Below are 27,280 nucleotides of genomic sequence, written 5' to 3'. Positions count from 1 at the left end.
AAAAGCAAGATTGCAAATCAGAATAGTAACTGCATTTTTTTCTCTCTCAGTCTTGCCAGGGTTTGAAATAGATACACCATTAATTTCCAGCCTAAATGGTTCACAAAGAAAAAAATCAGACCTTAAATCTGTCACAGGTCCCTCAGTCTAGCAGTACTTTTTTCCAACGTGTCTAGGACTGATAATAGCAAATCCTTACCCTTGAACCAGTGTAATTTTCATTCCTTAAGACTCAACATACATAAGAATTTATTTATTTTCTGCTCATGTTGCTGTTTACTGACCAACAGAGAAGTTTACTTAGTGATGTTAACCTAATTAAATATATTTATTTATGGGATGTGTGTAGCAGCAGAACACCTGTCATATTAACCTACATTTAAGTTACAAGTTCACTCACAACACACACTGTTGGTCATTTTTCATCTTCTTCCTTACTCATAGCGTAAAGCACAATGAACTCATGCAAACATGGTTTATGGTAAGGTAATTAAAGTGTTTACTTTTCTTTTACAGCACTGTCTTTAGGGCAACACCGATATACAAATTATCTTACTGTATATCAGTGTGTAAGAAACTCAGCCAAGATCTTAGGTGCTGTCCAGGGCTGTCAAGCAATTCCAAAATTAATCATGATTAATCACGCTGTTAAACAATAATAGAATACCATTTATTTAAATGTTTTTTGATGTTTTCTAGATTTTCAAATATACTGATTTCAATTACAACACAAAATACAAAGTGTGCAGTGCTCACTTTATATTTATTTTTCACTACAAATATTTGCACTGCAAAAAACCCAAAAGAAATAGTATTTTTCAATTCACCTAATACAAGTACTGTAGTACAATCTCTTTGTCATGACAGTTGAACTTAAAAATGTAGAATTATGTACAAAAAATAACTCCACTCAAAAATAAAACAACGTAAAAGTTTAGAGCCTACAAGTTTATTCAGTCCTTCTTGTTCAGCCAATCGCTCAGACAAACAAATTTGTTTACATTTACAGGAGATAATGCTGCCCGCTTCTTGTTTACAGTGTCACCTGAAAGTGAGAACAGGCGTTCACATGGCATTGTGGTAGCTGGTGTTGCAAGATATTTACATGCCAGATGTGTTAAAGATTCCTATGTCCCTTCACACTTCAACCACCATTCCAGAGGACATGCGTCCACGCTGATGACGGGTTCTGCTCAACAACGATCCAAAGCAGCGTGGTCCAACGCATGTCCATTTTCATCATCTGAGTCAAATGCCACCAACAGAAGGTTGATTTTCTTTTTTTGGTGGTTCGGATTCTGTAGTTTCCACCTCAGAGTGTTGCTCTTTTAAAACTTCTGAAAGCATGCTCCACACCTCATCTCTGTCAGATTTTGGATGGCACTTCAGATTCTTAAACCTTGGGTCAAGTGCTGTATCTATCCTTAGAAGTCTCACATTGGTACCTTCTTTGTGTTTTGTCAAATCTGCAGTAAAAGTGTTCTTGAAATGAAAAACTTGTGCTGGGTCAACCTCTGAGACTGCTATAACATGAAATATATGGCAGAATGCAGGTAATACAAAACAGGAGACATACAATTCTCCACCAAGGAGTTAATTCACAAATTTCATTAATGCGTGATTTTTTTTTAAATGAGCATCATCAGCATGGAAGGATGTCCTCTGGAATGGTGGTTGAAGGATGAAGGGGCATACAAATGGTTAGCATGTCTGCCGTGTAAATACCTTGCAATGCCTACTACAAAAGTGCCATGTGAATGCCTGTTCTCACTTTCAGGTGATATTGTAAACAAGAAGTGGGCAGCATTATCTCCCGTAAATGTAAACAACTTTGTTTGTGCTAGCGATTGGCTGAACAAGAAGTAGGACTGAGTGAACTTGTAGTTTTACATTGTTTTAAATATTTGGAATAAAAAATAATAATATAAAGTGAGCATTGTACACTTGTATTCTGTGTTGTAATTGAAATCAATATATTTGAAAATGTAGAAAAAATCCAGAAATATGTAATAAATTTCAATTGATATTCTATTGTTTAACAGTGCGGTCAAAACTGCAATTAACTTTTTAATTACAATTAATTTTTTTGAGTTAATCACGTGAGTTTACTGTGACTAATCAACAGCCCTACTTCTATCATATCTCGGCAGGATTCCTTTTCATGGCTGTATTGTGGCACATTATTTCTCTTCCACAGTTATCACCTACCCCTTAGCCACTTTCTGTTCAGATATATTTTGTGTATTTTCGCTGTTCTTTGAGTTTTCATGAAATTCTTACCGGCACAAGCAGCTCTTAAAGGGCTGAATCCAGATCCTATAAAGCCATTGGGAGTCTTTTCATTCACTTCAGTGGGGGTAGAACTGGACCCAAAACATAATCTCTAATAATTTGACTACTGCAATAAATGATATACCACTACTGATGTGTTCAATTCTGGAACATAATTCTGACCCGAGAAGCCCCTCTACTGTGGCTATACTATTATAGAAAACGGAGACACTACCATACCACTTTCCAGCTTAGGTTCAGTAGATTAACATTATATTTTAAACTTTTGGTTAATTTTAAGGCAAATAAGAGTGTGAGATTAAAAAAAATAATGAATTTCATGATAAACATTTTCATTCTCTTCACAGGTCAGTGTCCTACTTCTGATTTTTACATTACATTTAAAGTGCCAAATTCATCTCAGCCCCTTTGCCTTCATTTAGATGGAATGTCAGACTTACATAAGTGTCTCCAATCAGGCATCATATAATGGCTGCAAGTCACAGGGGATATACGCCCTAATAACACTACACAAGCATAAAGCTTTAGAGTACAGCAGGGGTTCTCAAACTTCACTGCACCCCATCTGACAACAAAAATGACTACATGATCCCAGGACTGGGGACTGAAGCCTGAGCCCGCCTGAGCCCTGCTGCCCCAGGCAGGGGGCAAAGCCAAAGGGCTTCAGCCCCAGGCATGGGGCCTGTAACCTGAGCCCTGCTGTCCAGGGCTGAAGCAATGAAAGGAAAGCAAGGGGCTGAAAAATTTATCACATTTCCTATACGCCAGGAAAATAACATTTCAAAAATAAATCTGGGGTGGCCACAACCTTCTAAGTTTGTTAGGTCAAATATAGTAACTGATACATTTTTTCCTACTTTTATAGCAAATGTGATTTCTTTCTTTCTTTTTTTACACTTAAAATAAGTGGTGGCCTGGAAAAGTTGAGAAACACTGCACATGCATCCGACGAAGTGGGTATTCACTCACGAAAGCTCATGCTCCAATACGTCTGTTAGTCTATAAGGTGCCACAGGACTCTCTGCAGCTTTTACTGCTCTAAACTAATCTTTTCAATTTTTCCTCATATGGAAGTCTCTAAACATTTGAAACCCCCTGAAGTAAGAGATATTTACAGCTAACACAGGAAATGATCCAACATGCAGGCATTACAGTTCACTCATCTCATCAAATTAGATAAGAAAAGTGTTAACCAAACTAAAAATAATCAACAAAAAAACACAACAAGAAGTCTCTAAGCAAAAATAGCCAGAGGTCTCCAGCATGGTACAGTTTAATATCAAATAAACCTTAGCACAGAACAGTGAATAGAAGAATAGCTTCCAGCCAATAAAGTTATTGGTAAATACACTCAAGAGAGAAAGGTCAAGGCTTGAAACAGAAAGCCGAAAGAATGAATATAACCAGTGTCATGAAAACACACTGGAGTTACAGCCACAGCTATTCCTAAACCTCTCTATGTAATACTGAATGGAAGGGACCTCGAGAGGTCATCTAGTCCAGCCCCCTACACTCATGGCAGGACTCAGTATTATCTAGACCAGTGGTCTCCAAAGTGGGGTGCGTGGCAAGAGGATCCTTGGGGGTGCGCAGCAGAAGGAGCACTTTTTTCTTTGTCGGGTGGGAGTCTGAGCCGCTTTCTGTTGTTGTTGCTTCGGCAGTTTGGGCGGGAGTCTGAGCGACCTTTTTTTTTTTTTTTGCTTTGGCAAAAATGGTAGAGCTGGTGCAGCAGGAGGTGCTGCTCAAATATTTTTTACTGATAGGGGTGCGCGATCAAAAAAGTTTGGAGACCACTGATCTAGACCATCTCTGACAGGTTTTTGTCTAACCTGCTCTTAAAAATCCCCAATCATGGAGATTCCATAACCTCCCTAGACAATTTACTACAGTGCTTAATCACCCTGATACTTAGGAAGTTTTTCCTAATGTCCACTCTAAACTGAACTTGCTGCAATTTAAGCCCATTGCTTCCTTCTTGTCTTCTCCTCAGAGGTTAAGAAGAATAATTTCCCCCCCTTCTTCTCGTAAAAACCTTTTATGTACTTGACAACTGTTATCAAGTCCCCTCTCAGTTGTCTCTTCTCCAGACTAAACAAGCCCAATTTTTTTTTCCCAATCTTCCCTCATAGGTCATATTTTCTAGACCTTTAATCATTTTTGTTTTTTCTCTCTGGACTTTCTCTGATTTGTCTACATCTTTCCTGAAATGTGGTTCTCAAAACTGGACACAATACTCCAGTTGAGGCCTACTCAGTGTGGAGTAGAGCAGAATAATTAGTTCTCGTGCCTTGCTGACAACACTCCTGCTAATACATCACAGAATAATGTTTGCTTTTTTTGCAACAGTGTTATACTGTTCAGTCATATTTAGCATGTGATGTACTATGACCTTCAGATCCCTTTCTGCAGTACTCCTTCCTAGGCAGTAATTTCCCATTTCGTATGTGTGAAACTTATTGTTCCTTCCTAAATGGAGTACTTTGCATTTGTCCTTATTGAATTTCAGCCTATTTTTTTTTACACCATTTCTCCAGTTTGTCCAGATCATTTTGAATTTAATCCTATACTCCAAAGTACTTGAAACCCCTCCCATCTTGGTATCGTCCACAAAATGTTATAAGTGTACTCTCTATGCCATTATCTAAATCATTGATGAAAATATTGAATAGAACCGGACCCAGAACTGATCCCTGTGGGACCCCACTCTATATGCCCTTCCAGCTTGACTGTGAACCACTGATAACTACTCTCTGGGAATGGTTTTCCAACCAGTTATGCACCTACCTTATAGTAGCTCCATCGAGGTTGTATTTCCCTAGTTTGTTTATGAGGTCATGCGAGACAGTATCAAAAGCTTTACTGAAGTCAAGATATACCACATCTACTGCTTCCCCCCATCCACAAGGCTGGTTACCCCGTAAATGAAAGCTATTAGGTTGGTTTCACATGATTTGTTCTTGACAAATCCATGCTGACTGTTACTTATCACCTTATTATCTTCCAGATGCTTGCAAATGGATTGCTTAATTATTTGCTTCATTATCTTTCTGGATACTGAAGGTAAGCTGTCAGTGGAGATGAGGATGACTCTGTAGTACAAGGTTATTACAACGCCTAGCACCTACATAGCGCTTTTCATATTCAATGTGCTCATGACTAATGAAGTCATTTTAATAACACCCATGAGTCAGAGGTGTTAATAGCCTCAATTTACAGGTGGAAAAAATCGAGGCAGAGAGATTAAGGTCCAAATTATCAAGTCCCTCCACTAATTTGTCGGACCTCAGTTGCGACACCTAGGATCCAATTTTTAGAAATGACATGTACTCACAATTTGACTGAAGTCAGTGGGCGTTTGGGGCAAAAACCAGGCCCCAAGTGTCTCAGAATGAATATTTTAAAAACATTTAAAGCACTGAAAAATAATGGACACTTTTGAAAATTTTGGCCTAAGCAATTTGCCTAATGGCCACAGGAGTCAATGTCAGAACTGAGATTAGGATTGTGGAGTTCCCAGTACCCAATCCCACATTCAGATCAGAGCCCACACCTCTTTTTTCTGAACACATCCAGAATGCAAATTTCACCATCTTCAACCCCTCACATATGCACCTGAAACAAAGTTCCTTCACCTAGACTTACATGGAGACAATATCAAACAACAAGATAAATTCTTCCCATATGGGCTACCAGTAGCTGTGTCGCATCCAGTAACGTCAACACAAACACACAAATCAATGATAAAAGAATATCACAAGCCTGATTTTACCAATAAAAACCTGAGAGTATACATTTAACTAGAAATGCAATTGTGATCCAAAGTCAAATCCAAAACCTCATTCATAAATCTCTTTGCTAATTAATTCAACAACACTAGTCTCTATCTCCTTCTGAAACACATTCTTTTATTTCACCAATAGCTTCCAACTACTTTGCTGGAATTAACATATTCCCTTCCTCAGGCATTTTTAAGATGCACACATAAGATCTGAAGATCGTTACTTTTAGCAAGGTAAAATTTTTATTAAGATGATGTTTAAAAAAAGTGAATGGTACAGAGTTTAAACATAGAAGTTTCTGGTTATCAGGGAATAACATACAGATTATCAAGGGTGCAAAGTTTGGTTTAAGATCGGGTGGCATAAGGAATACATAATCTGCAATATCCCTGATTGGAGGTAAAAGGTTGATGGATCAAAGTACAGACATTGAGATAGGAGGGTATGAAGTTCATAAAGTGGCTATGTTCGGGTGTGGAGTATAATGAGTGGATAGGATGATGAGGATGGACTGACTCTCATTTGGTGAGATTTAATGTTCAGGGAGTTTATGGTTCCAGTTCATATGATCCAACGGAGAAAGTCTCTTGGTCCCTTTCTCGTAGTCGAAGAACGATGTCACTCTGGCTCATGACTCCTGGTACTGTCGGTGGCTGGTGATGTGCTCGATGTAGATGTCCCTGGACCATCGGATGGTGTCTGAGACCTTGAGGTGCCGCATGAGCCGTGCGTAGCATCAACCGATCCCACAGATCCGCAGCACACGCTCATTGGAGGGGTCCCAGGCGCCCAGAGCTCCAACGATCAGGGTGTCCATCTGCACTTCGGAGCCCTTCACTCTCAGGGTGTTGGCCAGGGAGGCGTACTTTTCCAGCTTACGAGCTCAGGCTTTGCGAAATGCTGGGGTCCTGTTCTAAAAGGAGACCATGACATCAACGAGGATGATCTTTTTCTTGGTCTCGTTGGTGACGACTATGTCAGGTTGTAGCTGGCTGTCAGTACCGGGGATGGCGCAGTTCATGGAGATCTCCCCCAGGTGTGGTGCGATGGCTTTCAGGAGGCGGTTCTGGATGGCGTTGTGGCACAGCTGCCAGGCTCTGGAGTGGGGTTTGCAGCTGCACAGGACGTGGGGCAGGGTCTCGTTGGAGTTGCCACACTTCCTGCAACGCTTGTCTTGGTTGTCCCGTGGCGGACAGCTCCTACTAAGACTGTATTCACCCCCCTCACACACCTCTTTTCTTCATGAAGGCTTCTCCTCCATTTCAGCAATGCTTGCATGTTTACAGAAAATTAAAGAAGTCCAAGTGTGCAGGGAGGAGTACTTTCAATGAAGTACTTTCTATATGCAAGTCTGTCATCAGAAATCTCAGCTAAGAAGTCTTCTTGATCCAATGCAGTCAAAGCACATATGGTATCATTTAAAGGCCAAGTTTCCTATCTGCCTCCCTTCTAGGGGATGGAAAGGGAAGCTAGCTTTGGCCTTCACAGGTTCAGCACGTAGTGATGGGGACAAGGAGTTGTGGAGCACATGACTGCAATTCCTTGGCCAATAGGTTTGTATTTTCTGGTCCAGGCTTCTATTACAAACTAATCTTTCAATAGAGAAGTAGACCATCAATGGAGTCAGCACCTGTAGCATTCCAGGTCTTGCCCAGCTCAAAAAGACCATGGGTTCACACTGCTGAACTGAGCTATTAAGGCCAAATTCACTACCGGTACAAGTCACTGAGCTGCACCTGTTTACATCAGTGGTGAATTTAGCCCAGTGTGACTAGTTCAGCAGTGTAGCTATGCATTACTACTATGTAAACAAGCCTGTTGCTACAGAACATCCAAGATGATATGATCTGAACCATTACAAATAAACATGATGCCTGAATATGAATGTGTATGTCCTGTGTAACTCACTCTAGACACAGGAAACTAGGGTGCAGACACTGTAATTCCACTTCCGGCTTCAAGTATTTGATGCCTGTGTTCTTTCAACTCACACCAAAGCAAAACAGACAAAGGAAAAAGTAATTTTTGCAATATAATGAGCTCTATGGGTTAACTGAATCAACTTCCTGCTTAAACTGATGGCTGACCAACACAGTAGGTACTGTATGCTTTAACTTTTGCATGTCAAACAGCTAAATATGCAAAGTGAACATTCTGTACTATTATAATGCGCGCATGCACACACACACACACACATCAGAATATTTTAAAAATATTAGATGGGGGTGGATAATATGAGACACATTTGTGTCAGAAGGGAAACAGACACAAAACATATCTGTGAATAGACTTTCACATTGTCACTACAAAAATGTAAAATAAATTAAACCTCTATGTCCACAGTAAACCTAAATACAAAAAAGGGATTTGATTTAGAGGAATTTCTATAGGCTGTATTAAATAATTAATTTTGACCCTACATTACAAAAATGGGTTTAAATAGTCGTCACAAAGCCCATGTCCCACATTCGAACTTCACAAGAACTAGATCTTGGTAGCAACACAATAAAGAGGTGCTCACTGTCACCCCTGCTTTTTACTTCAGCAACCCACACCCATGCCACCATAATAAAGGCCAACCTCATCAAAGACAGGATAAACACACTGCATACAAAATAGCTTTCTGTATGAAGATGCTAGTTTACAATAGGTTTCTCACTCTCATAAATCCTTAAGCCACACAGTTTTGAAAAAAATCTACTATGGGAAGTTTTCAGTACAAAAAAAATAAATTGTCCTAAATCAGGGCAATTTCCCCTTAACTAGCACCAGACCAAATGAGGCTATGCACCTTCCATTTATATGGGCCATGTATAATCTAAATTGTTTGTTCATACATGTATGCAGAACACACAGTAGGATCTGAGTGGAACATGGTATGAGTCAATCAGGATGATACTACTCCCTAGAATGTTGCCGTCATGCCAACAAATTATTGAAACAGGTCAACCATTCCTCTCAATCTTCAAACGGCACCGACTTGCTCTCTACCTGGGGGGTGCTCGATGCCCCCCCACCCACCCACCCCAGGCCTGCCCCCACTCCACCCCTTCCTCTGAGCCCCCACCCCGCCTCTTCCTGTTCTGCTCTGCCCCCGGTCCTGCCCTTTTCCCCAAGGTCCCACCACGCCTCTTCCCACCCCTCCCCGCTTCTCCCCCTCCCTCCCAGCACCTCCTGCATGCTGCTGAACAGCTGTTCCATGGCATGCAGGAGGCAGTGGGAGGCAAGAGGAGGAGTTGATCAGCGGGGCTGTGGGTGGGAAGTGCTGGAGGGGAGGGGGGAGGTTGGCTGATGGTGGGTGCTAAGCACCCACTAATTTTTTTTGTCGGCGCCTATGCCAGCAACCAAAATATGTGACAAATGGCCAAAGTGTGGAATTCCTATATTGTGTGCACTATCAATGACACGTTTTCAACTATAAAACCAGTTTTCAATGTGTTCTCTCAGTAAGTGAATTAAATACATTTTAAAAAGAAAACTGAAAAAAAAAAGAACAAATTCAATCACATGCAACCATTAAGTCTGCCTGTATGGGTCATCAGCTGGATCTGAATCATAGAGCTTCAGATTCCCAGCACAGACTCTACCACTTGAGCTACAAAAGTAACTGTTAACCTCTCTGGGAACCAGCCACTAGAGCGGGACTTGGAACACACCTTGCCAGTATTGCACAACTCTTTACTAGACAGCAGTAGACTATCAGAGATCAGGAATCCTGGTTTCAAGCCTTAGCTCCAAGATAGGAGAATGCTGTAATGATTAGAGATAAGATAACCAAAGCTCATTATTGGTACATTCACTCTGAAAGGCGGTACGGCTCAGTGTGTAAGAGTTGAGCCTCCCATACTAGAGCCCTGGGTTTTATGCTCAACTCCCTTCTCCGTAAAATGGGAGCCTACATCACGATTGCCTTTTAGGGTTGGGGTATAAGACATTGCTCAGCAGTAAGGGCTATGACGTACATGGAAGTATAAACAACAGTCATAAGGTATAAAGTTTAAACTCATGGTCTCCAGGCTCCCAACTTAGTATGTCCTTGGCTCCAGAGTATGTGGCAGAGCGAACAGAACCTCTCTGTCTCTCCCTCAGAAAACTGTCTTCCGTTGTGATACACTAGGATAGGAATCTGATCCAGCCAAAATGTCCTGCAAAATCCAGTATAGGTTAGAGGTCTAAGATCAACTCACTGCAGTGGAGGTGTGGGGAGAGGAACATGAAGGAAATACCATTCATTAAATTAGCCACCCAAACTGCCTGATGAGCAAGGTGGTCCAACTGACTATTATTGGGCTATATAGTTAAGTATCCAGCAATGTGATTTACTGGTAATATGGAGCCCTGACATGCAGTAATTGTATTGGGGGAAGGGGGGGGTCAAGAGAGTGCTTGAATTATATCACAGTGTATGGAAATGTAAAACGGGTTAAAGGCCTACTGCATATAATTAAATACAGATTAAAGATATGGCAGATTATACTGAATCACCTGAAAGTAACAGCTGGCCTACCACATATTAGGAGTATATATTTTAAGCCCTGGCAATGCAATCCACATCCATGGATCCCCACAACCCTGTGGAGTGCTTCCCATAGGGGAGGAAAGGATTCTGGATGTTTGCTGGGTAGCTTCTCAATCCTGAGGCTCCTCGAGGAAGGAGACCCTCGTTGCATTGGAGGGCTGGCTCCCATTCCACCTACCTGCTCAGTCCTCATGAGCTGTTCTGCCACTGGCCTAAGCCCTTAGTGGCCACACAACAGTAGCCACAGTTGGTATGCAGGGGCTAATACTTCTAACAGCAATAATTCCTGATTGGATACTAGCTTGAAGATCCACGGGGGATGCTGCTGCATAAAGCACAAAACCAAATTCAATTAGCTTTGTAAATAACTGATTTTTATCCAACCTGAATTCAAATGTCACCTTATTATAAAAAAAACCAAGGAGTCCTTGGGACACCTTAGAGACTAACAAATTTATTTGGGCATAAATTTGTTAGTCTCTAAGGTGCCACAAGGACTCTTCATTGTTTTTGCTGATACAGACTGACACGGCTGCCACTCTGAAACCTGTCACCTTATTATAAATTCACAGTAAAACCCTGCTAATTATCAGTTTGCTAATCCTCAAACCCAATTTCTCATTAACACCCTGCAGTCTCACTCTACTTCTTTGTGAAGATTTAACAGGCAAGTATTGTAGTGAGATCCCATAAGACTAAGACTTCTTTATTTTTTTACAAAGCACACCATGGTGTGTACATATACACCTCTACCCCGACATAACACAAATTTGGATAGAATGTGGTAAAGCAGCGCTGGGGGGGGGGTGGCTGCACACTCTGGTGGATCAAAGCAAGTTTGATATAACGTGGTTTCACCTATAACGCGGTAAGATTTTTTGGCTCCCGAGGACAGCGTTATATTGGGGTGGAGGTGTATCTAATAATTAAAACTATAAATGTAAAAAAAAACCAAACAGGACTTTTTGTGCTGCAGTAGCTCTGAGTTTGTATTTTTCTGCTGACTTGCTTATTTGTAATGTTGGCTGATTTACTATGGATCTCCCAATCATTAATGTTAATTAGCATGTTTCTACTGTACAAGGAGTTCTCTGTAGTATATCTGCATTGCTATATTTGGCAATAATGTGGACAGCATTAGTCTTAAACATACTGTTTTTAACTATGGAAAAATAATTTTGTCCTTAACATCTAATAATAGTTGTAACTATAAAAAGGTAGCACTCAAGAGCTATAAGCCAAGTAAAATTGGTACTGCACTTAATACACAGTAATCCAGTCTCTCATTAAAACACTTCAGCTTTTCCTACAACAGCATTTCAAGTGTGTAGAGTACCACATTAACTTTATGAAAAAGAACACTGATATGGTAAGAGTCACCTTTCTTGCTCAAACTATAATATGGTGAAATTTAATAATTAAGCCTTTCCTTTTCTACAATCACTTTTAAATTTCTGTGCCCATGCTTGGATGTCTTAATGCCTCTTCTGGCAACAACATAATCTGATGTGAATTCGTAAAGTTAAACTACAAAATCATTCTCAACCTCTTTCAAATCCTAAAGCTTTACATTAACAAATCCACATGTTATTTAAACATCAGGTTTAAAATTAGTTAATGTTTGAAGAGTGCTTTGAAGATGGTAAATATAAGTGCCATTATTAGTCTATTGCCAACAGTTACAACATTTATTTTGAAAGAACTGTACCTGAAAACTGTGTCTGTTCCTGAACAGAAAGTGAGATTGTTTGTGGTTAAAACAACACTATGGTAGGTTTTAAACAGCAAGGCAGTGGAAATCCCCCAAGACTAGCTTTGCAAAGATCACCTCTATAAAGAAAACAACAAACACAGAAAATGTTAGGACAAAAAGGCAAACCATTTAAAGATATTCCTCCTTTAAACTTCTGCTGCAGTGACTGAAATAATACAACCCTACCCACTGCAGCATGATTGTCTCTGGAGAAACATAAGCTTAGAAATACCCCTTTTCACATTTTTTCTTGCTGAGCATTTATAGTTTTCATTAAAATGTTGCCAGTTTCAATGGAGCTGTAACTGATTTGACAATTCTTTGGTCACAAGGAAAGATGGCATTTGTAAAGATGTAAACAAAAGGAAGGGCCCACTCTTGCATTTCCTTACACAAGCAGTCTTTACTCACACAGGCAGTGCCACTCACGTCAGGTGAATAAGAAATAATAATTTCTCAACATGAGAAATTGCCACCGGTTTAATTTACGATGCTATTTTAAATGGGTTTTGTTAGATCTGTGCAAAAGGCTGTGTGGATAGTCTTATTTTGGTTTAAACCAGACTTTTCAATTCAGTCAACTCCACCAAAACAAGAGCAACTGTACTGGTGTTTGCACCAGTTTAACTAAATTAGTTTAGAAACAGATTTAAATTAGATCAACGTTTTTCAAAGTTCGGGTTGCGACTCAGGACTAGGTCGCGGCAGGTAAGGCACTGGGTTGCTCTGGTCAGCACCAACGATCAGGATGTTAAAAGTCCAGCCGGCGGTGCTGCCCAACACCGCGCTGCGCCCCGGAAGCAGCCAGCAACAGCGACAATTTTATTCAACTGGGTGCCCAGAAAAAAAAAAGTTTGAAAACCACCAACTAGTTGATCACCCACTTTGTTGCTTCTCTCTGCCAAGCTAAATGGATACACTGGGGGCTACTTTCATCCTTCCATCCCGCCCCCACCCCCCGCTTCCTTTGTACTACCCTCCCAACCCCCTCTATTTCAGTGACTTCCTGAAACCCTACCACTCTTCCTTCATGCCAAGGTGTGACAGTTCTCAGGGAACCCAGGATTGAGAGAGACCTTTATACCCTCTGCCACTGCCAACCTTTCAGCCACTCAAGTACTCTCCTCTGGGCTCTGCCAGCCCTGTTTTTGCCATAACAATAGGTGCACCCTGGTCCCCAAGTCCTCTTGAAGCATTCCCCTGCGATATCCAGCCCCTGACACTGGCTATTCCCAGAAATCCCAGATTCTCTGCCTCCAAAGGAGCAGTGTACCCCAATTTATCAGTTTTACCTTCAACCGCTGGTCCTGTAAACCACACAACACTTGTAATGATCAAAAGGTTTATTTAAGCAAGCAGAAAAATTGCACTACAAACAAGAGACTGTGATAGAAAGAAATGGTTACCATACAAAATAAGATCATAAAACACAAACTTGGGCCTACACTTATTAATAGTTACTTTTCCTATCTAAAAATAAGTTCCCACCCCCAGCCACTCCCACACATGCAGTCTGTTGCAGAGCTTCACAGGAACCACAATCCAATTATTTCATGACAAAAACCCACATTCGGCAAGATGTCTCTTCAGTGATTGGATCTAGCATGCCTCTCCCCACTCGGATATACTGTAATGGTCTTTTGTCTTTATTCATAGACTGGACAATTCCCCCAACTGATATAATATTCCTTTTTTACCTCCAGGTGGTTTTGATTGTTTTCAGTTGTCTTTGATAGTTTTCCATTGACTGTTCTGGAATGGGGCACACAGTCTTGCATTACATCACTGGCTAACCAGGGTGGGGTGGCAGCTCCCTCCTGCAGGAACAGACCATCACTCCCATATTACTCCCTTGTGACTCCTTTTAACTTTAGGACCATAAGAGTATAAACTTCAATATAGTTTCATTATTCCTTCAGAACTACCCGCACACAGATCATTCTACAATTATGAACATAAATGAATTGCAATCTTTCAATAGAGACCTTACGTGTTACCTTTTATGGACAAATATACTGTAAGCAATGCATTTGATGTAGTGAGTTTGTCAGGTTTGAGATGAGAGCTGTTTACAAGGAATAGGGACCTTTGGGTCACACAGGGTCTCTGCGTGTCCACCCTCCTCCCCCACATTCCATTATTCCCATTTTCCCCCCTCCCACCAACGGGGGCTCTGGGTGCCCTCTTGGTCCCCCATGCCCTTCTTCCTCCCTAACATTCTTATTATTTCTTTCTATCTGGGAGATAAGCCAGGGTGTCAACATTTTCAAGTTTCAGAGTAGCAGCCGTGTTAGTCTGTATCTGCAAAAAGAACAGGAGCACTTGTGGCACCTTAGAGACTAACAAATTTATTTCACTGGGAGACTGGGCAGAGCTGAGATGAGGCTGTTGTTATGCTGGAAGTTGTTAATGGCTGCCATCAACCAGTTCTTTGATCTACAGTTACAGAGATGGTTGAAACTGTTGGATCTGCTAACCAGATTCAAGGGACTCCATTTTCTTGTCCTCCATCTCCTTCCAGAATTCTGATTTTCACCTAAATCAACAAGTTTCTGCCCACTGATTCCTAGAACGTTTCCTGAAATTTGGAATGGATCAGATTGAGTGGTCAAAAGTTATCATGCGGCATACAGGCAAACAGAAAGAAATGCCATCAAGTTTTAGCATAGGGCCTTGCTTCATTCGAACAATTAAACTGGTGCACCTTGTGTACAGACAAGGCCTAAGACTACTAGCATGATTAAGGGTTTGTAGGTTTGGGACTTTGATTTCCCCCCCTACATCTTTACAAATGACATCTGCCCTCAGGACTTATCGTGACTGAGATGTTGAGTATATGCAACCTTTGCACTTGTGGAGGTCAGAATAACTGCTGTTATATGGATTTTCCACAAAAGTCTGGTAGCTGTAGAAGGAAGTGCTACTCCTACTTTATTTCATTTGCATGAGATAGTGCTTGCAGGAAAACATAGTTTTATGTGAGCACAGCACCAGAAAATGTCATCTGCTTCTAGGAAAGCTTTGGGGAAAGCCCTGAAAAGAGAAGTTGAGACGGACTAGGATCCCAGTTTTAGTCAGGTTTCAGAGGGGTAGGAAGCCATGTTAGTCTGTATCAGCAAAAAAAAAAAAACCAAAAAAAACCGAGGAGTCCTTGTGGCACCTTAGAGACTAACAAATTTATTTGATTTATTAATCTCTAAGGTGCCACAAGGATGCCTCACAGTTTTAGTCAATTTCACTCTGCAAGTGAAAAGAAATCACTAGTTTCATGCTATTGTTCAGGTACCCCTTTCCAATTTCTGCTGCAGCTAGAAGTATTTTGCAGACCCTCCAAGAGAAAGGAGGAAGGAAACAGTAAAGGATGGCAAAGGATTATTTATTTTAAGTATGTGGGGAAAGGATGAAGGTAAGTGAGAAAAACACAGACAGGAAAGGGATAATGAGAGAGAGTGAAAGGAAATGTGGTAGGAAACAGAGAAGGGGGAGTGTACTGGGACAGAGGCAACACATAGGGTACGTCCAGACTACCCGCCATATCGGCGGGTAGCGATTGATTTACTGGGGATCGATATATTGCGTCTTGTCTAGACGCGATATATCGATCCCCGAACACGCTCCTGTTGACTCCGGAACTCCACCAGAGCGAGCGGCGATAGCGGAGTCGACGGGGAAGCCACGGCCGTCGATCCCGCGCCGTGAGGACGGGAGGTAAGTCGAAATAAGATATGTTGTCTTCAGCTACGGTATTCCCGTAGCTGAAGTTATGTATCTTACATTGACCCCCGCAGCGTAGGCCACAGACAAGTGGCAGGAAGAGAGAAAGAAGAAAAGGACAATGAGAGATAAAGAAAGGTCATAATACTAGTTCTTTTTAAAAAAAATTCTTAAATGGAAGTGCATTAGGGCCAAAATAAGGTCTCACTTTTGCAAACAGATGAGTCGACTATTGCATTTTTTTGTAGGACTGGGGTCTTGGTGATGGGCTATAATAATCTGCCTATTGACTCACTGACAGCTACTATACAGGGCTTCAACTGATTTGCCCATCACCAACCACTGCAAGGACCTAAAAGATTTTTGTTTTTAAATTTTCACCACTCTTGGCAATTTGATTTGTTCTGAATGTACTAAACACCATCAGTACCAGGTCGAGTAATCAAGACCACCAGCCAAGGAAACAATCCACTTCCTTCCTTGATGAACCAAGGGACACATCCCACCCATATACTTATTCACTACACCAATACTGACTTGGACTCTAAATACATTCTATGGGTGGCGTACCTGAGCCCACTTATCCACTGATGTTTTAAAATCTCCTGCACCCCACTCTGGGTCTATGCTGGTTACGTGCTATGTATGTATTTCGTGAACCTTATAACCGATACTTGTAATGCCTCATAACTCAGGCCTGACCCCAGAGGTACGTACCTTCCCTCTTAACTTGTATAAATTTGACTTTAAACATTAACTTTAATAAAAAATTTAATCCGCATGTGAATAGAAACCCCAGAATCAACTCAGCTTATTCATCTGAATTACTACAATAAAGTTAAACTCTTATCTTAATTCACCCCCACAAAAGGTTGCCCCCCTCCCATGCTAAATTACGTTATTAATGGCTCTCAGATCACTCTCCTCCTTCATGAGCTCTCTTTTTTATTCAGTCACACCACTGTCTGAGGTGATTAAGAAAATGTAGATTGAACTTTTAGCAATAAGAGACTATCAAATGTCTGAAGGCAAAAGTGATTTTCAGTGACCATCTGAAATCACTATTGGCAGCAATGGTACACTGAAGATTGGCTGCTCTTAAAATAAAGGGGAAATATTAGCTTAAAAAAAATCTGAAGAAAATCAGACAGACCATCTTCAAAATACTGTGCATGGTAAACAGAGAAGGATATTTAATAAGAAAGCATATTTGTTTATCATCATACATACTGTATGATTAGAGGGCTATAATTTTACTCTCAATCATTTACAAAGTAAATGCAAGCCAGTTATTTTGAGCAAAGCCCTCTCCTTAGCAGCCAGCACAAGTAATTTGACTGGGCACCAGGGACCTCTGCTGGGAGAAGGGGAACGAATCCTTTCTGAAGACTGTGGAGCAGGAACAGACACACTCTGTGGAGGCAGCTTTACTGTTTTGTACTGCAGGGGACTTAACATTTAGATCAGCAGTTCTAAACCCACGGCCCAATGCGGTCCAATTAGCACACAGCTGCGGCCCAGCTGCATGCTAAAAAAATTCAAAATTTGCGGCTCTGATCTGAAAGGGGGCTGGCTGAGGGGAGACAGCGTCTGGAAGCCTGCATGAGCGCTCCTGCCAGCAGGGGACAGGTAAGCGCCGCAGGGGGCAGGAGAGTAGGTCTCTGAGCAGATTTGTGGCATCCACTCTGAGAAGCAAGGGGGTGAGGGGAGCTGCAGCACCCCCAGATTTTAGGTGGGGCTCTGCTCCTGGCCCTGCACCTTGGGTCCTGACTGCTGGCCTGCACCGGGCACTCTGCTCCAGGCCAGGTGCCAGGGGTCTGGGTCCTGGCAGGTCATGAGACAGGTCCGGCTGCTGCCCAGCCCCGCAACCAGGACTCTGCTCCTGGGCCAGCTCTGTGGAGGAGTCTCTGGGCGGAGGATGCTGGGCATAGGCAACTGTGGGGGATTTTTTTTTTGGAGGGGCGTGCTGTGATTCTTAACCTGTGGCCCCAGTAACACATATGCAGCCCCCAGCGATAAATAGGTTGAGAACCACTGGTTTAGATACAGTGGCCTTACCAACCCATTTCTCATTGGTAGAGCCCTGCAAATCCGTGTGTATCCACGGCTGCGGATACAAATGTTGTGTCTGTGCAGAGCTCTACTCATTGGGAAGGAAGATCCTACATCTGGCTTCTTTCTTGAGTGACCTCCTCTGGCCAGCCCTGGGCACAGCCCCAACATGGTCCACATGGAGTTCTGACCATTGGTCCTTGAGGGAGGAAGAAAAGCCATAATACATAGTCTGAGGACAGTGGTCATCGATGAGATAAATAGAGGTGGATTTCACAGACAATAGCAAGCAGCCCACATTTGTATGGTCATCCATTACATTTCTGATTTAAGTAGTTGTGAGATATATCTATTATACTTCAGGGAATAGTAAACAATAGCTTATAATTTATTATTCTTTGATATATTATTAAGGGCCATATCCTGGCTCTGTAGGCACAAATCCAGTTACCCCAGATTTAACAAGGGTAACTTTGTATCTTAAACCAGAATATGTCCCAAAATAGCAAAGACTGAAAAATGAAATATGACTGGGTGTTTGTATTTTATAATGACTGCGTTGGATGAAACTTGCTTGTAGGTTGCTCTTCTCCTTGTGGTTTATGTAGTCACTAGGGGTTTTTGCATAACAGTTCTATTTTGCATTTCTACACTACCTTCCACTAAATGATCTCAATGCAATTTACAATTAATGAACTTAATCTTACAGCACCCAAGTGAGGTAAGGAACACACACACACGCAAAAACATTTAACTTAACACACTATAAGCTGTCTCCATGAAGTTAACTGGGCCAACATTGCATAGAATTCAGCATGTACTTAAGTCTTTGCAGGACTGGGGTCAATGTACCTAAACGATGTGCTATGGTCATCCAGTCAGTAGATAGTAAAACTCAGAACAGACCCAGATCTGCCTACTTCTCTACTCTGAACACTGGATAATTCTTTTCGTCTTCTGTTTTTAAGTGCACCATGGACAGAGAGGTCAGTTGCTCTAGGGATCATTTCAGAGTCAGCATACCATGTGCCCCACTAACTATTAGGGTGACCAGATGTCCTGATTTTATAGAGACAGTCCCGATTTTTGGGTCTTTTTCTTATATAGGCTCCTATTACCCCCCCACCGACCCGATTTTTCACATTTGCTGTCCAGTCACCCTACTAACGATGCTAATCAGCTCAAATCATAGAGGAACTTATCAATGAAGTCCACAGGAAAAAAATAAATACAAATGCAAACAAGATATTTATCTAGGCTAATACCTCCAGTACCATAAAGTGATGGAACAGCTGAAGTTTTCTGCTTATTTGTTAATTTTTGTACAGTGCTGTTGCTCTTAGACCTTCAAATAAAATGGCTTAAAAATACAAGTATATATTATTGTTCCCAGCCTAGAGCTCCCCACTGACCTGAATACCTTGACAGAATTATTTCTTAGTAAACAAACCACTGCAACCTTTCATTCACCCCATGTGTAAGAGGAACTTATGAAAGGAAAAATTGTACTGGCTGATGCCAGGAAGCATCAGCCAAATGGACGAAAACCAAAGCAGAACCAGCTTCAATAAATGCAGTAATATCAGCGCTCCTCTCTGCCAGTTCTCAGATGGCTGACTGTAGTTTACTTGATGAAAGCCTTGTGCCTCACAAGTAAACACACCCCTTGCATATCTTTAATCAAGTACAACCACATCCCCCACTGCATAATACAATGCAGATTCTCTAAAATTTCAAAAGGTCAGAGCTGCTAAAAAGGCATTTATCAAGAGAGTTCCTCCACTTTTGAATTTGCTCTCCTCCCCTCATCTGCCAGAATCCAGATGTGTTAACCTTCAGGGCATGCTACAAAACACCCACATTTTCCGTTGAGCATTATGGGAGAAGGAGGCACACTAAGTGTTAGAGGGAAGGTATTATACCTGCCCTGGAAAAGCAGCAAAGAGCTGCCCTGGGGATCTTCTATTTTGTTGGCTGGTATGTATTCATTAGGGTGGTAAGAGAAATTAAAGATGTTAGGTGCCCTAATTTAACACAGGAAATGGGTGCTTATTTATGCTTTTATAAATAAAAAGGAAATCATATACTGTGGTGATGAGGGCCTTATAAACACAAAAAGAGAGAAGATAAAGAACTGTATAGTGCATTATCTGTATTCAGGTTTTTTAAGTTGACTTGTCACACTAAAAAGAAAATTACAAAGCATTATAAGTGCTATATCTAAATTAATAAGAAAAGAGGAAAGCACTTCGAAAGGCGTTTTAGAGAGCATTTAGTGTCTTAGCTATATTGAAGAATGACTGACAATCCAATAGGAAGCTGCTGCTTTGGCAGCTGTTAGGAGACACCGCAAAACAGGAGACAGTGAATATTGTTGCAAAGTAAATTTTGCTTACTTAAAAAAGGGTGCACGTGTGTGTTAATTTAATCCAGTTTGGGCTGTCTCAACCCTGACCCTAATTCACTCCTTCAGAGAGCCTTGAGCCCTACCAGAAAGTAACTAGGCATAAACATTACTAGAACTATTTTTTTAAAACAACAGAATGGTACCAGAGTTGACTTTACAATAAGTTCAAAAGGTTCCCAGTTTTGTATGGCTCAGATATTCCGGTAACAGCTGCATTTCCGGCCTGTGTTCCCCGCCAGCAGACGGGGCACCTGCTGCCGGGCATTAGGGGAGCGCTAGCCGAGACAAAGCACAGCCTGATTATAAGGAAGAAGAAGAAATAACGGGTACTTCCAAGCACGCAAAAGGCCAGTTCTGCAAACACGGTGCAGCCCACGCGCTCGGCGACTTGCAGCGGGACTCCGAGGCGCGGAAGGGCTGCGCCGGTGGCCCCCAAGGGGTTCCCAGCCAGGCTCGCCCCGGGGCGCACACCCCGCAGCAGGCGGGCGCGTTGCTAGGAGAAGCTGAACTTTTGCATTTCCTGGCTCCGGTGCGCTACGCCTGCCTCCGAGAGCAGGCTCGGGCTGCGGCTGGCAGTGGAGCCAGACACAAAGCCCCACCACGGCTCGGCCCAAGCCCCGCTCCGAGAGCGAGCAGCACAGAGGCGGCCCCTGGCAGCCAGCCCAGCCCAGCCCAGGCCGCCTCCTCTGCAGCTGGGTCGCTGGCGCCCCGGCCCCGCGGGTGCAGGGCGCTCGCCTCGCACGTGGGGTGGAGGCTGGAGCTGTCAGTGCAGCCGGGCTTTGTTCTCTGCGCGCCCCGGCCCCCCCGCAGAGCTGCGGGGCTCATGCCCCTCCCACCCCCGCACGCCTCGGCCAGCTGGCGCGCTACTCACCGGCAGCAGCCGGCTCCGGCTCGGCAAACTTTCCCGCCAGCCGCGGTGGCTCCGCAGCCACCAGCCCGGCCCCGTCCGCGGGGGGAAGGTAGCGCAGCGCAGGGCGCGGCGAGGCTCAGCCACTGGGGCGCGGCGAAGGGAAGCGCTGGCTGCTACTCGCTGCTTTCGGTTTCACGGCAACTGCGCGCCCGGCTGCCTCGGGGGCTGGGGAGGGAAAGGGGCATCGCGCCTCTGCCTGAGCCCGCGCGGGGCTCGGCTCGGCTCCCCCGGGGAGGGGCGGGCCATGCAGCGGGGAGGGGTTTGCAGAGTGCAGGCCGCATTTAATAAGCAACCTCCTGAAAAGGGCTCATGGTGGCTTTGTTCCCTACCCCCACCCCGCGAGCTCTGGCTCGTCTCTAGCCTCGTCCGCCAGAGGCGCTCAAAGCGCTCTCGCTGCATGGACGGATTAAGCCCCACAAGCCCTGGAGGGTGCAGGGAAAAGCCAAGGAGCTCTGTACGCGCTGAGTCTCCGGCATCACCCCACGCGGCAGGTGCGGTAACAGCTCATGCTGTACATCGTCGGGCAGAGCTGGGTGGGGTGAGCAACAACTGGCACGTATTTTTCAGCTCTAAAGACAATGGTCTTAAATTATACAGTTGCATCAGTGGGGGTTGGTTAAGGCCCCGCTTCTGCAAAAGCTTAAACATGATTGTAACTTTATTCACAGTCCTGTAGAGGTCCTACTCCCATGTAAAAATTACACACCTGTTAAATCACTAAAGCCACCAGCCAAAATTCCAAATAATCTTATGAAATAAGTGTAACCAGGAGAAAATATCACCCATTTCCAAAATGCAACTGGGTACATGGAACACAACAACCAGTAATGCTAAACAATAGTAGCATGTAACCACTCTGATTTTATAGAGAAAGCAGTCTAGTATACTAGCCACTTCACAAAATGTCTTGATAAACAGTATGATGCAGAAATGACACCAAGAGGCATTTCCTAATTAAATCAAATCTACTACTACTCTACTTTTGCTATGTGCTGTTTAGATTATGTTCATTTTTATCCCAGAAGTGGCTGTTTTTCAGTGATGAAGTGCACCCAGCATACATACATAGTTTTAAGATCTGTTAAACACCCTGACAGATTTGAATGAAAGACAACACGATAATAGTACATAGCAATAGAAAAGCACCACCAGACCAAGTTGATTCCCTTTCAAAGACTGAAGTGAGTTACCTGCTAAAGGAAGTAGCAAAATTAATTATTGCCCTGAATCTCCTAGTAATTTTAAGGCATCCAAAAGGATCCAAAACATTGAAAATGACTTTAGCAATCTGAAGTTAGGCATCCTTGCTGGTGGAGAATGGTACTGAGGAAGCAAGCTCTTCAAAGGGCTTCCATCAAAAGCTTCCTTAATTTAAGGAACATTTAGTAGAGAACACAAAAGAAAATAATGTTTTGTGTTTTTTTTTAAAAGGCAGGTTCAATTTTAGTCATCAACTTTGATAGTATCCGAAGAGCTATGCAAGTAACTTCCATGCACTTCAAAAACATCCCTTTAATAGAATTCCTTGTAAAGCACTTAAGTGTGGCTTCCTATTCTCGCCATTTAAAAAAAGCCAAGATTCATATTAATTTGTACTAGTATATATAATTTTAGCAGAACCATATTGTATTGAGAAGCTTACTTTTGTCCATTACCCTTCACTTACTGTCCTGCTCTCTGAAGACAAGTGTCTTTATCATGACCTCCTGTAACTACTTTCACAAACCAGAGGGATTCAGCTCTTACTCTTACCAACTTTCAGTCTCAGTATGACTCTGCAGAATTTGTAATCTAACTACATTTACTAAAGTTAGCATTTTATTATTTTAATGTAAAATTTGGGTTGTTTTGCACACTAGTGATTTCTTTTAAAGGGCTATTTGCTCTTTATTAATTTTTACAAAGACTCCAGAGCAATCCTTCATATCCCTTCACTGGCCTTCCAGTTTAACACATTTTGAAGATCCTTGCCTTTCCTATAGTCTCTTCCTTATTGCAAGCACAAGCTATTCCTCTTATTATTCCCTTCATTCCTTGCTCTGAGCTCCACACCTTCTTTCAAGCTGCTTCCTCTCCTTTGCAGGCAAGGCACACAAGCCCATATCAGTCAACTTTATACGCAAGCCACACTTTTCCAAGAGTCCCTCTTACAGTTGCAATGTCACTCTGTCCATCTAGCCTCCCCCATAACTTAACATTTGCTCCATGTTTTACTTTATATGGACTGTAAATTCTTCCAAGTGGGGACTGTCTTATAGTAATGTTCCAATTCATAATCGGTCATTTAAAGCTGAACAACTAAGACTGGAAGGTTGTGTGCCTCTATATTCCATTTCTATGAATCAGATTCTTGAACCTAGAAACACTTTGTCCAGATCATACTTTGCACTTTTAATTTTGCCATTCATTTTGAATAGTTGCTGTTTACATTTTATTAACTGAAAATAAACAGTACAAAAGAGAGCTGTAAAGTTATATTGTTTCTGAACAATGTACAATACACTTTCTCTGTCAAACTTAATAAAAGTGTGCAATCATTTTATATTTCTTAAACATGACAAAATTAAGACCACCTGAAAATTAGTTGAGTTCATTTCCTAAACTAGTTATAAAAAGACAAAACCAGGAGATTAGTGGTATAGCAAAAACAAAATCTCCACTGAAATTAACACCATTGTATAATTTTATTTCTAATTATTAAAAAAATATAAGTGAATTTAGAAGATAATCACAGTATAAGGGCCCTACAATTTCAGACCATTACAAGGTACATAAAAATAGAAGACACAGATTCCTTTAAAACTTTAATCCTTTGATTAAGCAGCAAGCATATCACTCTTCCAGGCAAAAACACTGTTTAAAAAAACAACCCCCAACCCCAAAACGAGACGTGCAAACTGTATGCACATATTCTGCAAAGCACACAATAAAAAGGACATTGCTATGTACATATCTGTTTAGTACAACAACTGCTAGTTTCCCTACTGTGTGCCACAGTGTACATAAACTAAAGTACACTACACCCTTGCCCCCCAAATACAGCACCTTTGCCTAGGTACAGAATATTTAAACAGGATTAAATTGAATTACAATGTACTGAACAGTTGATAGCAGTCAGTGGTGTCCACCTGTACTGCAACACCCAACATTTTGCATACTGAAATTCTATTGACAATAGACAAGACAAAAATTAGCAAAGGTACAGTACACACACCAGGGAGACTTGATATCAATACTTAAAAAAATACTGAAAGATGCATTCTACTTAGGTAACAATTAAAATTAGATATTTATTTAAACAGTTATGTAAAAATGCACAAGACAGGGTTCTTGTCAGCCTAAAAGTCTGGAGGTCAGCCAGACTTCATGTAGCTGTTTGAGGGGCCCTTTTGACCCTCCCCAAACAAAAAGTTCCAACGATCACAAAGAACTCTTCATAGTTTGTTTTACAAGGCTGCTTTTCTTTCTGGAATAACCACTATCTAATGTCCATGTGGTGGCTGGGAATCTAATTTTGGTGTGAAAGAAAACCCTCAAAAGGGACTTTTGTACTCAGAGCTAAGAACATTAGCAGAGACAGATGTTTCAAAAAACAAAGTCTCCTAAGTTTACCATTTCTAGAAAATGTTTTTATGTAGGGTTGACACCATAACCACAATTAAGGCTAGATGTCTGATTTTAATATTTAACTTACAAATGTAGTAGGTAAAAGGCTTCTACAAGAACTTCCCTTTGCACAGATACAAGATTTCAGCAAAACTGTTAAACCATAAAACATCAGGACAGTTGAACCACTAAATTTGTAGGAGACTGAGGATTGTAAATTCCAATTTCAAACTGAAGATCCAGTTTATTTTTAAGGCCCAGTCTGTGTTAAGCCAAGAACAGACAGTTATGGAATTATACTTAAAATATTCAAACACTGTTCCAGCTAAAAGAGCTTCTAGAACAGTGTGGTGGTCAATATGGGTGCAGGACACAGTGTTTAAAAGCAAACACTTTTCCATAGCTTGACCCAGTCCACACTGGCTCCCAAACAAACAGTAATTTTAAAAACACTTCCTTACACAAGTTTCTGGCCTAGGTTTTTTTTAGGAGAGCTGACAAACTTACAACTTCACATTTTACCTTTTTGTCACTAAAGACGCAAATTATAATTTCAGATAATTGGGATAATTTAGTTTCTCCAGTAAAGTCCCCCAACCCCTAACCAAAATTTTTAGAAGGATCAATAAACACCAAATGCAGACCTCCATTACTATTTAATTGTTTTATATTTGATTTAATACAAATAAAAACAAAACAAACCCAGATGGGGGAAGGGAAAGCTCAGATAACCATTTAGCCTTCTCTGAAATAAGGTTGTTTCACATAGTCCTACCATCACAACATTTGAGGACACATTCCCTGCTAATTGGCATTACCAGTATTTTAGTTAAAGCTTAGGTAAAGAGCAATAATATAGAGTATGTAACTCTAGATATGACCATTTACAAAGGGATTAAAAACCACTGTACTTCAACTGTAAGTGTAATAAGTGGAGTAGCCACATTACAACAGTGGTCATTACTGGTATTTTTCATCATCTCCTTGGACCTGGAAGTTGCTGGCACATCCACTTCCTACAATTTTGCACTAGGAAATCAGATGCCTGGTATCAGAGGGTTTATATGATTTGAACACACACTGCTAGATTTAACACGTTTGGTACAATAGCTGAGCAGATCTTCGGATTACTCTTTCAAAAGGAGTATTTAATGAGAAAGTATCTTTTTAAAAAGAAAATAAAGTCTGTTTTGAGAAAGCTATAAAAAAGTCTATAGTTTAAAAGTGCATGAAATACTTCTATTGTATATCTGAACTGCAAACTATTAATTCTTGCACTCCTAACATAGGAAAACAAAAAAAATAATCCCCCCCATTAATTTCTACTGTCAGTTAAGGAGTTGTCACAGTTCCTAAATCTGCCAGACTCTTTGCATTCCTGTACTAAGATGTTTCAATATAAAGAACTTTAATAAAATAAATAGAGTAAAAAAATCAGTTAAACAAAATCTTGGTGCACAGAACATTTATTTGCTTAAGAGATTAGCTTCCTTCGACAGTTATTCATATGGATAAGGGCTGAACTGTAGGCATTGTTTTGCTGTACAAGTCTTCTGCACAGAAGATTCTTTTATATAGATAGTCGTTCACGTGGTTCCACTGCTAAGATTGTTAGCTTGCTTCTCTGTGTAAAACTGCTTCACAATCCCTTGGAAGGCTTGCTCTTTTCTCCCCTTCATTATTTGAGAAAAGTGGACATTGATAAAATTTTAATCGAAGGAGTTACGATAGTTCTGACCTATTTCACTTCTTTAGTGCAGAGTGGACTGTGATTCTGTCTGAATTCCAATAAGTGAGGGTGGCTGTTGGCCACTGACTGTGGATAATACCGGCCTTGGATTTAGACGAGGAGGCATAGAATTAGCTGGGCGGATGAGTGGTGGTGGGGGCTGGTTTAGGGTTGGTCTTGGCTGAATAAATCGAGCCTGTTGCTGAAGTGGTGGAGGCTGACGATGGAGAGCAGGAGCAGCCGGAAGCGTTGGACGAAGTAACGGAGGAGGCTGGTTCAAAGTTGCTACAGGGGTTGCTGGAGCAGATGCCTGTGCAGGAGGCGAAGGGCCTAAACACTGAGTGATCTGCGTGGCTTGTCCCTACACAAAGACAAAATGTTATGTAAAGAGAGCCATCCTGTCCAGAACAAAATGCAGTTTGGGTTGCCAGTGTCCACTATATAGAAAGCACAAGCTTTTTTTTGACATTGAAAAAACAAAAGTTACTGAGCATTTTAATTTCTAAACTGCTGAATAGT

General features: G+C 41.7%; 2 protein-coding genes across 7 annotated transcripts in view; both read right to left on the bottom strand.

Moving 5' to 3' along the window:
* Nucleotides 1-21,583, bottom strand: part of TRAF5 (TNF receptor associated factor 5) — a 34,877-nt gene extending 13,294 nt beyond the window's left edge. The window contains exons 1-3 of one of the 4 annotated variants that reach the window (XM_039533091.1): nucleotides 21,388-21,583; nucleotides 12,299-12,420; nucleotides 10,769-10,915 (exon numbers count right to left, since the gene is read on the bottom strand). The gene's annotated coding sequence lies outside the window, so the exon portion shown is untranslated. The remainder of the gene's footprint in view (nucleotides 1-10,768; nucleotides 10,916-12,298; nucleotides 12,421-21,387) is intronic. The other 3 variants (XM_039533092.1, XM_039533090.1, XM_039533093.1) reach the window with 3 other exon arrangements.
* Nucleotides 21,584-24,696: 3,113 nt separating this feature from the next.
* RCOR3 (REST corepressor 3) overlaps nucleotides 24,697-27,280 on the bottom strand; it is a 38,510-nt gene continuing 35,926 nt past the window's right edge. For all 3 annotated transcript variants that reach the window (XM_039529792.1, XM_039529789.1, XM_039529791.1), the window contains one exon: nucleotides 24,697-27,122. In XM_039529792.1, the coding sequence (XP_039385726.1) occupies nucleotides 26,893-27,122 (230 nt within the window). In that variant the 3' untranslated portion in view covers nucleotides 24,697-26,892. The remainder of the gene's footprint in view (nucleotides 27,123-27,280) is intronic.

Source organism: Mauremys reevesii, linkage group 3 (genome assembly GCF_016161935.1).
Source record: "Mauremys reevesii isolate NIE-2019 linkage group 3, ASM1616193v1, whole genome shotgun sequence".
NCBI classification, from domain to species: Eukaryota; Metazoa; Chordata; order Testudines; family Geoemydidae; genus Mauremys; species Mauremys reevesii.
The sequence above is the reverse complement of the archived record's forward strand: the minus strand, read 5'-3'. Positions and strand labels throughout refer to the sequence as shown.